Source organism: Xenopus laevis, chromosome 2S, assembly GCF_017654675.1.
Source record: "Xenopus laevis strain J_2021 chromosome 2S, Xenopus_laevis_v10.1, whole genome shotgun sequence".
NCBI lineage: Eukaryota > Metazoa > Chordata > Amphibia > Anura > Pipidae > Xenopus > Xenopus laevis.
The window spans coordinates 67,948,156-67,960,111 of NC_054374.1; the positions used below are offsets into that span (position 1 = coordinate 67,948,156).

Consider the following 11,956-nt stretch of genomic DNA (forward strand, 5'->3'; position numbering starts at 1 on the left):
CACTAATCTCTATGCAATTAATGAGTCACTGAGCGAGAACTTTTTATCAGTTTGCTTTATAGTTTGAAACTGTGCACTACGGATCAGGTAAAGGGCAGTGCCTGTATTACTGAACAAAAGCAATACCTGAGCCACTGTACAAATCTGAATACTGTTCCAGAAGAACCGTGGTAATTAAATGTGTTGCACGCAATGCTCTGCTGAAACAACTCACACTACGGCAGCACATTAAAGGGGACCCGTCACCCAAAAAAATTATTCAAAATCCAATTTTATCACATTAGTCAAGCAAAATGAACTTTAATTACACTAAATAAATTATTTGAATCTTGTTTCCTTCAGTCTGGGAATTCAAAATTCTGTTAGAATAAAGGCTACACAAGACATCCCTGCATATACCAAGTGTTGCCCCTTTTAGAAAATAAGACTTGACAGTTGCACTGGCAATTGACAGAAGTGTTAAATCCAGTTTTGAGCGATCAACATGACCATAATATTCATGTGACAAATTGAAACCAGAGGTGAGTGCATCTTATATTTCAACCATATGAATAAACTGATGAGTAAAACAGATTATTACCCAATATACCGCTGTAGATAGGAGAACAATGCAACATAACACTATGGAACAGACAAATGTCCAGACTCCACCATTATCTACATGGATAGCAGAAGGCCTTGAAACAGAACTTACAAAGAACCACTTACAAAGAAATTGTCCCCTTTTGACATGAACTCATTCAGTTTGGCTTATGTAGAAAAGGTGCATAAACACAGAATTTCTAAAAATGAATGTAAATGTATTTTTTTTTACAAAAAATTATATTTTAACTATTATAGCATGTAATCGGACCCCTCCCTTCCTTGTTCTATTGTGAGGTGATGAATTCTGGGACTTGAAGTCCCTCTGCTTTCCACAGTGGGTGGTGCATAGAATCTGTGGAAAACAGGTAGAATTCAAGTCCTCACTTCCCATTGATATAAGATGATGAAGGGGGTTGCATTATACTGTGAACTTAAAAGGTTGCAGAACTCATCCTAATGAACTGAGATTTCTTTCCTGTATGCCTGTGTAAGAAAAACACATGTATAGAAGTGTTTGTGCAACACTTCTGCTTAAACAAACAAATGAGCTCAAGTAAACAACGAGAGTATATTTTCCCTTTACAAATACATATTTTAGGTCTCCTTTTTAGCCAATATATCACTCCCCCATTATGAATTCTTCTTGTGTTTCCACTGAAAGACTAATAAGGTGAACCCTGAACCAGTGATATGAGAAAAAGTACTGAAAGTTCTGAATGTATACAATAAAAACATAACATCTGATCTGATTTTGCTATGCGATTTTTTTTTTTTAAACAGAATTTATTTGTACATATTCAGTAGTAACCCTGCAAGCCGATCTATATTCTAGTAGCAGGTGTTCAAAATGAGGCAATTTTCGGAACTGCATACCACTTACTGCACTGGGCATGTGTATGGGCATGACATGACACCAACTGTTCTTTTTTTTTATCAGTAACCGATGAGAAGGTGATCCTACAGTCCGCTGAACAATAGAAACAGTACCACCTGTCTGAGCCACAAAATAAAACAGGAAGAACGCATTGGCCAAAATATTCCATGCAAGTCTCTATGAAACGGAGTGGTGGTATCGGGGGACTCCATCATGAAAATGTATTGTCCTCTCTTTAAGATCACCCTTAGTTCCAGAGCGTGACATTACTAGTATCTTGGGGCTTAAGCTGATGCCTTATTCCAGAATAGTTCTCTGCCTCAACGCAGGTGTAAAGTGAGAACCAAGGTCACCACTGCTCCAGCCAACAAGATGAAAGGAACCCAGGTCTTCAGAAATGCACCAAAACTTAAGAAAGAAAAATGAGAAAAAAATGTTAATAATTACATACATACACTAAAACAGACTAGAACAGCGAAATGTGCTTATATACAGGGTACGCACATTGGCACATTAATTTACCTGACATATCTGCTGTATACAAGGCACAGAATACACAGCTTTACCATGTTCCAGGAGGTGTTGTTGTATTTCATTAGATTCAGAGCCATAGCAACGTGTGAGTGACAGTTATCACAACACAAGTTGTGCTGCATGGAGAGAAAAAAAAGCACAATAAAGGAAGCAGAGATGTAACATCTTGAAGGCAAAATTAACAAAGGGAGTTTTGGAAATGTAGCTCCTCTTGGCACAAGCTGCATATGAAAGGCATTGATTGTATTGTACTGTCTCCACTAATTTATGTGTGAAATCAAACTGTATGGTAACACGGTAGTCAAGTTTGAAAAGGCAACTTTCTGTCAAAGTCTATTCTCTACATTTATATCCAATTTGAGTGGGGGAAAAAACAGTCACAGAGTCACTTAATCAAGTATCTACAACGGGTGTTCATTTTAATAGTTGTGGTAAAACATACGCATAATGTAGTAGCCCGAAGTTCCTTGCAAAGCAATTTCAGGCTAATACGTGATTCAAACGTTTTACCACCAGTAATTTACATAAATACCAGTAGGAATGTAAATTCGGTCGTTTCGCTTCACGCACTGGAGGCGATTAAACATCACATCTGCCTGAGGCAATTCGCTTACATCTTAATACAGATGCCAAGTTAGACTGCAGATTTTTTTTTTTAATAATTGTGCAATATTTAGGCTTACACCATAGACCCATATAGTGTGGGACTGGTGCTTAGGTGGTTCATGGGGGGTAGCAGTAGTCCGAAAGTCAAAGAGTGGGAAACATAAATGGAAAGCTTCTGCTATATTTGCTATATTCTCAAAACAATTCAAACTATAGTGTTTCTTGTATGTCAGTTACAGATCTGTACCCCTTTCAAGCTATAAATACAGGATTTTCTGATGTTATAACATAAATCAATGCTCACCATGCGATGCTTATACTCCTCAGATGCTTCATGAACAGCTGTGTCCCATGGATTTGAACCCCCGGCACAAATGAGACTGGGATCCAGTTGCCAGTACCTAAATGGAAAAGTGAGAGTAGAGTGGTAGGAATAGAGAAGAGGAGTAGATTAGTAGAGGGAAGGATATAATACTCACTTTACTGGTTTTCCAAAGGCCATACAGTCCTCCTATAAACAGAAAGGATTTTTAGTGTTATACAGACATTTATTTCTGCACAATCAAACTACTGTATTTAAAGCAATATAAAAACACATACACAACACAAGGCAACAATTTTTTAAAAAAAAGGTTTTTATTAAACATTTTCTTAACACAACAGCACATACTGTACATAAACTTGAATTGCTATGACCATACAAATAAGATTACATGTTTGTCGGGTAATCGTGAGTTATACACAGCAGTAATATTTAGTAGGACATACACCAGTAGTCAATGGGAGAAAACTTAAAGGGGAAACTAGTGTTAGTGGAAGGTTGGCTTTAGGGAGCTGCTACTGGGTTGACATCCAGCCAGGGGTCCCAAACCTTCTCAAACTTTTGGGGGCACCGTCTGGCTAGGTAGGTTAGTTTGATAACTGGCAGCATACTATTTATTGGCTGGACCCATTGCTGAACCTGTGGAGAAAGGGGGCTCATCCATTTCATTGCCACATGTTTTTTGGCATAGAATATAGCATCTTTAGTAGGGTTCGGGTCTTCACTGGGACCGTGTCCTCTATTACTCCCAGCAAGCATTCCTCCGGGGCAAGAGCCCCCAGTCTGGAGAGTTACATTTAGGGCATGATGCGGTAGGGTTCCAACATATTACTTTTAGCCTTGATATTTGTCCTGTGAATTATTCTGTACTGCACCATGTTATCTTTGGTGGATAATAGGTAGTTAGCATCTCATCACTTGGGGCATGTCCATGGTCCATTTGTTTCTTGCCCCATCAAAGGGTTTCCCCAGGCTAGGAATCAGGGCTTGTATATTACAGAAATTAGCTTGCTTGGGTCTGGGTCCCATAATCTACTTTCGTAGGATGAGGTAATTGTGTTAGGTGCCAGGGAACCAAACTGGGAGGTAAATGCATGGCGTATTTGGAGATACCTGAATATTTGTATATTATGTTGATTTAAGCACACTCTTAGTTGGGCCAAGGTGGGAAAGGTGCCTTCCAATAGTAGGCTGTTCAAATGGCGGACTCCCACTTTGGGCCAGTAATGAAAATTAGGTATTTGCATAAAATTTGGAAAATTATAATTTCTCCAAAGTGGTGCATTTGGCGAAGGTTGGGGGATTGATTTGGATATTGTTCTAATAGTAAGTGCCCATATTTTCTGTGGAGTTGACAATACAGGTGGCAGTTCAGGGATGTCTCTGGCTTTCCTATAGGGCATGTTCCTCAACCCTTCTAGGGAGCCCGCCATAGTGGAATGCAGTGCTGTGAGTGGATTCTCAGGGTCCAGCGTGAGCCAATTGTGTATGTACACAGTAATAGTATTTTAGGTGTGGGAGTGCTAAACCGCCACAGTCATGAGGGGCCATTAGTGTCTGTCTGCTAACCCTGGGAGCTTATTGGGCCCATATAAAGTGAAACAATGTATAATCTATACGCTTAAATAGTTGTGGGGGAAGCCAGGTTGGGGCATGTTGCATAATATATATACATTTAGGCAGAGATATCATTTTGAACGGGTTTATTCTGCCCCAAACAGTGAGTGGAAGTTTCTCCCATTGACTTGCTCTGGTCTTAAAAGTTAACAACACTTGTTCAACATTTTCATATATACATTCATTCGCTTTACGAGTTATAACTGTTCCTAAGTATATGAACCTTGTGACCCATTTTAGTCCTTGTAGGTCACCTACAGGCCAAGGCGTCTCAAGGGAAAAGAGAATGGATTTCTCTTTGTTTATTGTGAGCCCGCTGAACCTGCCCAGCTGACCTGCTAAGTGTAATGCACTATGAAGGGAGCCGTTGGAGTCTGCTAGGAATAAGAGCACGTTATCAGCATATAAGGCAATTTTTTCCTCCACCCTTCCCGTTTTAAGCCCTATCACCCTGGGGGATTGCCAGATCAGTACGGCCACTAGATTTACTGTGAAATGAGGTGGATAAAATGACTGTGCTCCCTATCTCTGTACCCTCTACTTCTAATACAACATTTTTTCAAAGCAGAACCAATGTGGTTTATATATCCTTTTTAAATAACCAATTAGTCAGTTTGTCAGAGGGCCTGAGGGCTCAATAATACTGATTTTGGTGAAAAAAAGAACATGTGTAGTTTTGAAGTGTGGACACCTACATATATACCCGACGCCACAGAATTCTCTAACTTTAGATTTATATTTTAGATATACATCTGGAAGGTAGCTTTGCTATTCTAATAATGGCAGGTGGTGAAACTCTGAAACAGGTGTCACCGTCAGGCTAACAGTAAATAAGGGCCAAGACATACGGCTACTGTACAGATAGCCTGCACATCACTACTAATAGAGCAGATAATTGAAATGCTATTACATTTACTACTACAGGTATAGGATCTGTTATCAGGAAACCAGTCATCCAGAAAGTTTAGAATTATGGAAAGGACATCTCTCATAGACTCCCATTTTATCCAAATAATCCAATTTTTTTTCTATGTAATAATAAAACAGTAGCTTGTACTTGATCACAACTAAAATATAATTAATCCTAATTGGAAGCAAAACCAGTCTATTGGGTTTATTTAAAGTTCACATGATTTTCTAGTAGACTTAAGGTATGAAGATCCAAATTATGGAAAGATCAGGAATACCCCAGGTCCCAAGCATTCTGGACAACAGGTCCCATACCCGTTCCTTTAAACAACTGAACATTTATAATTAATGTATACTGAAAAGTTTATTTTATTAAGCAAAATGTTATCTTTGGGTTGATATCCACTATAATCCCTATTATGTACTTTGAGAAGAGGTTTAAGGGACAATGTTTTCCCGTACAGAATCTGGACAGTTTATTGTAGTAACAGTACCTACTGGGACATACAGTCCAAATATATCTAACTTCTTTTAGTTTCCCTATAGTTTTATAATACACAAAAGCCATGAATATCCTGTAAAATATATCCTTATAAACGGTGAGTTCTGATGTCATCAGTTATAAATGATGAGTTCTGATGTCATTTCTGTCACATGACTCACTGAAATTTGTGTATTATAATAAATAAAGTACCCCCAGTTGCAAAATATGAGGATATTAGAAGTTACCTCGGAGTTCCATGACCTGTATAAAAACACTCGGCCTTCGGCCTCGTGTTTTTATATGGTCATGAAACTCCTCGGTAACTTATAATATCCTTATATTTTACAAGAGGGGGTACTTTATTCACTATATTTTCACTGGATGAAGGGGCATGTCCCCGAAACATTTGCTGGATCTCACAAATACAAGAAGATTTTTTCAAATTTTTTTTGCAGAAGCAGTATGTGGAGTGTGCCTATGTTCTATTTGGTTTTTAGTTTTATTTTCAAGGCTGTTTACAGGCTGAACACTAATCATCAATGATCTTTTTCTTAATCTCCAAAATGTGACATTTAATTTAGTTATTCACTAGTAAAGGTCAATTGTATGGCATCTATCTCATTGTTTTTCACCCATATCAACTAATGGTCTCTCCAGGTCAAAGGTCAATAGTATGGCATCTATCTCATTGTTTTTCACCCATATCAACTAAAGGCTTTCACAACACAGGGATTCAATATTTAAGCAAACAGTATACTGCAGTTTGTTTTACTTTAGGTTTTTTGAAACATTACATTTGAATCTAGTTTTGAGTAAAATGTAAAGCCAGGTGACTACATAGTTTTGGAGACATATTTTTATGTGTGTGATTTATGGGAGATTTCCTTCTGGTGCCTGTTTATACTTAATCATAATGTATACATCACTTACAGACACATAGTATGGTCCAGCGAAGTCTCGGATCACACCCGATGATGTACAAATCCCCATGTGGCCAATGAATGGAAATAACCATCTAGGAGAAAGTAAAGTGAAGTGAAAGTTAGAGGAAAAACAATTGCTCTTAAGAAAAGAAGCTGGAAGAAAAGTTCTTAAACACAGTTTACAATTAAAATAAATCCAAAGAACTAGGAATCCCCTGGGAAAACAAGGAAAGGGCAGAAAAGAGATGTTGAACCCATATTAAAGAAAGTGGGAGTTAAAAGCAGAGAACCTATGAAAAAGAGAAGATAGAAAAAGATTAAAAATCTTCTGGAAGACAAGATTAGAAGAATATTAATAGAAGGAAAGGGAAAGATTAGAAAAGAAGAAGAAAAAGTGAGATTGGAAACTGGTTTGGGGAACAGAAGAAAGGTAAGTAGGAGGGACAAATAATAAGCGGAAGTAAAGGGGAAAATTTAATGTAAAAAGAGGAGGAATACAGAAAAAAGTTAAAGAAGAAAAAGTGAAGTAAGAAGAAAAGCAAATAGGAGCACAGTAATGAAGGCTGAAAAAATGTAAAAAATAATGAAACAAGGGATGACAACAAGAAAAAGATACAGAACTAGAAATGTGTTTAGGAGAAAAGAGCAAAAGTGAGATGGGAGCTCAAAATTAAGGATTTTTTTTCTTTTATTGCAGCACAGCTCATTTTTTGGCATCAATATTTACTGCTGGCTGGCTACATTATACTTTGTCAGGTCCTTCAATAGGAGTTTCCATACATCAGACACTGAACACCCTGTGGTGCTAAAAGCCTTGGATTCCCAGTGATTCTATATGGCCAGGATGTCTTTGATTTTGAACTGGCAGTTCAAAACAATTGGTATGGTCAACTGATCTGATAAACAATTACCAATATGTTTATTTATCAATCTTCAGGATTTTGTATCCAAACCTGCCAAAATAGCAACTGTTTTAGGATGCTGAATGCCATAGAAAGCTGTGGAAAATGTTAACAATTTGTTAAAAGCTATGTTTTAGTTGCATTTGAGCAATACTGACCAAACTCACAAATATCAGTAAATTAGAATCAATCCATAACAAATCGAGTTGATCTGTGTTGCTTGAGCTCTGCAGAAATGAATGGGTTATAGTCCAGATCAGAATCTTCAAACACTTCAATTCACCAACGAGAAAAACATTTTTCACTTACTTTGTTTTTTGTGTTTGTCACTGTTTTTCTTAAAGTTACATTTTCTACCTTCTTATGTCTTGGGTGAAGGCTGTACCACCAATTCAGCTAACTGTTCTAAATGATACATGAGTTGATACATTTCTTGTATCATCTTGCTGAGCAGAACCCCTGAGTTTCATTAAAGGCAGCAGTTAGAATATGATACAATAGTTGCTAATATCCCTTAGTTGCTGCTGAGAAATGTATCAACTAATTGTAGCAATCTGCAACTGTGCAGAATCTGCACCTGAATCACTGAGCTACCAGACTGAAACACCAGAGGCAAAACTAGTGATGTACGGACCGGCCCAAAACGCGCTGGTTGGGGGGGTTCGGGCAGGCTCCTGCACAAAATCTTCAGGCCGCGGGCAAGTCCAGGTTGAGCTCTTTTCCTGCTCTCCCTGCCGGTGACCTAGCACTGCCAGCTTCCAGGACCTAAATTTATAGACACGGACCCGTCGGGTGCGGGTCTATAAATATAGGGGGAACAGCGGGCCAGGTGCTGGTTGGGAGGTGGCGGGTTAGAGTCGGGTGCAGGTCGAGAATTTCTCTGCCCGCACACCACTATCAGGAATACTATGTTTTAAATGTAAATTTTGGAAAAACTGTCAAAAATTCCAAATGGAAAGTAAATGAAAAAAATGCTTTTCTGTGAAAACACCTGAACTGAAAAAAGTGTTTTGAAGGTGAACAAACCCTTTAAAAGTGAATTTTGATATATATAATATTTCATTGTCCAAATAAAGGCTACGTTTTGGAAGAGCAGTCTGATAACCCATGTATACTATCTAGGCATTAGTGTTTTTTTTAGATTGTCACCTAAAATGCTTAAAGGAGACACATAGTATAAATGATTTTGTAGGCAATTATAAGTAATATATGGTGTTGCTTTTACATGGTGCTAAAAAATAATATTATCTTTAAAAATAGCCCCTTTATTGGAGCTCCCTATAGATCTGGTCTCTGTTATAAATGAGAGGGTGGGTATGTCCTAACGGTCCCTGCCAGAAGCACAGTAGGAGGGGACAGCCAATCACAGCCCTGCGGTCACAAAAGCAAAGACAAGCTTCAGTTCCCTATTAGGTCCTGCTAGCTACTGATTGGTTTCTATGCTACAGCCGGCTCACCTGCACAGCCTGGGAATTTAGGGAGCAGGAAGTGAAAGAGAAGGGAGGGATTATTAGGGTTTTTGCAGAGATTTTCAATAAATCAGCCTGAAACACTATTTTTTAAAGCACAGTTATTACATATGACTATAATGCACTGGTACACTCTTATTTTTTACTTATTTGTTTCTGCAACAAGAAGCCTTGCATGCAATGTCACACTGTATTTATACTAGCTTGTCGTTAAGCAATATCCACCATTAAGACTTCCCACTGCCTGAAATTGTAATTAAATACTATAGAGCCCATAAGAGCATATTACAGACGGAGTGTATTTGTTTTTAGAATTATATTGCCGATACACATTTTCACAAAGCTATACCCAATTATCACTGCAAAGACAAATGCACAGGGGAATAAATAAGTCCCTACACTTCCTTACGTCAAAACTGGTATTGGGGTCCACACTATACAATGCGGATAACGACTACGCTCCGGGTCAGGCTTCATCTTCTCCTCCAGCACTTCCGCCATCACGGGTAGCAGCAGCGCTACTTCCGCCATCACTAGTTATTCTTTTGCTTCAGACTAAAGTTCCCAATCTTACCTCATTTCCGTCATTACTCTTCCGCCAATAACTTGTATATCATTGCGTCACACCTGCCCATTAATTTCGTCTTACATCTACGTGATTTTTTTTTTAGAATTGAGTTTGAAATGTAGTGCGTGTATTTTGGTATCATTTGATGCTCTGCTGCTGCGCCTGTTTTGTGTATTAAAAAAAATGCTGCAAAAAGCTTTAAATGTATTCGCCAGACCAGAGGGCTAATTGTTTTCGGCCAGGAGTAGTTTTGTGCTAACCTTGGTCTCTCCACGTTGAACTATTTTAGCTTTTTGTTCAGCATCTTAAGTTTGGATTTTCAGCAGCTATCTGGTTACTAAGGTTCAATTGCACTAGCAACCAGGCAATGGTTTGAATAATAGATTGGAAGGTAAATAAGAAAGGGCCTAAATAGGAGAATAAAAAGTAATTAAATTGTAGCCTAAGGGCAGAGACACATGTGGAGATTCGGGGGGAGTTTTAGTCACCGGCGACAAATCAATTCTTCTTCAGGCGACTAATCCCCCGAACTGCCTCCCGCAGGCTAGAATGTAAATCACTGGCGGGATGGCACTCAGAGCACCTCGTTTTCCCCGAGTTTCACCCCAAAGTTGCCTCAAGAGGAAATTTCGGACGATTTCGGAAAAACAAAGCACTCCTAGTGCTATCCAGCCGGCAATTTACATTCTAGCCGCCAGGAACGCATTCCGGGGAACTTAGTCACCTGGAGAAGAGGCGATTTGTCGCTGGGCGACTAATCTCCCCGAATCTCCACATGTGTTTCTGCCTTTAAGGTAACAACCATTTCCATATAAAATATGTAAAGCGATTTGAAACCTGTGCCAAACAAACTGTCATTTGTCTTCCAGACAATGGTTTCCAGTGTGCATTGCAAATGTATGCTACAACAGCTGATTTAAAACTAAAGCTGGCCATAGAACCAAAGATCTGATCGTACGAATCGAGGATTCGTACGATTTTGGGACCGTGTGTGGAGAGTCCCGACATTTTTCGTCCGACGGAGATTGGTCATGTGGTCGATCAGACAGGTTAAAAGATTTCTGTCGATAATATCTCTGCGTGTATTGCTGATCGACGATCGTACAATTTTCAGAGGGAGACTGTCACTAGCTTTTGTTGGACATAACTTTCGTACGATTGCTGTGAGGGGCAGAACATTGGCTGATCTGTTCTTTTACTACTTTATTTGATCGGAATGGTTAGTGGCAGGTCGGGAGATGGGAAAGTCCGATCGTACGATGATTTGTACAATCGGATCTTTGCGTCTATGGCCAGCTTTACCCTACTCCATGTAAACCATGCAAAAGTTTTTAGCTGTGGAATTTCAGTCTTGAATTCTCCATGTAGTTCTCTGCTGTGAACATTAGGATGACCAACCTCTAGAATATGCAATTTGTTTCAAATTCCATTCTTTCCCAATTGTGAATGTTAGGACACTGTAGGCAGTGTCGGACTGGCCCACCAGGATACCAGGAAAAGTCCCGGTGGGCCCAGGTGTCAGTGGGCCCTCAGACTGCTAAACTTTTGGCATATTTCATGGCCATTCCCTATTTTTATGAGAACAAAGAGGCTAAATAGTTGTAAAAATAGAGTATAGTATGTAAATAAAAGAGACTAGGAGAATAGAGGTTGAACGGGAAGAGGAAGAAAGAAGACGTAGAGTAGGCCCCTGGTCTAAGTTTTTGGGTGGGCCCCCTTGTGTCCCAGTCCGACACTGACTGTAGGAACATGTCTTACTGATGCCTCTATAGTAAAGGTTAAAATGTGAAATTAGGGATGGTTTTCAGAGGGGGTAGTAGAGGAGGTATTAGTAAAGCGTATACCCAGAATGTCCCCGACGAGCCCCTCTCTTTTTTTTAAATTTTTTTTGAGTCCCACCACTTAAAGAATGCCTATTCTTCGGCCTAGGAAAGAAACAGTTACATGATATACAGTTATGTTCAGAATAATAGCAGCCCAACATCACTAACCTGATCAATAACTGTTTTTGGTAGAAATTATATTTCTACATGGCAAATAATTTACTAGTAGGTGAGTAATAGAAAACCCAACAGACCCAACAGTCATGACATGCTTGCTGCTGATTCTGCGTAACTGAATCATTATTTGAGGTTGTTTCAAAATAATAGCAGTGTTCAAAAT

General features: G+C 39.0%; 1 protein-coding gene across 1 annotated transcript; it reads right to left on the bottom strand.

Annotated features, from left to right (window-relative positions):
* Positions 1-1,347: 1,347 nt before the first annotated feature.
* Positions 1,348-9,713, bottom strand: tmem222.S (transmembrane protein 222 S homeolog). Its single transcript, NM_001095346.1, is given in 6 exon segments — positions 1,348-1,867; positions 1,982-2,109; positions 2,904-3,000; positions 3,079-3,110; positions 6,862-6,946; positions 9,635-9,713. Coding segments are annotated over 6 exon segments (498 nt in total). The 5' UTR covers positions 9,703-9,713; the 3' UTR covers positions 1,348-1,779.
* Between the last annotated feature and the right edge of the window lie 2,243 nt (positions 9,714-11,956).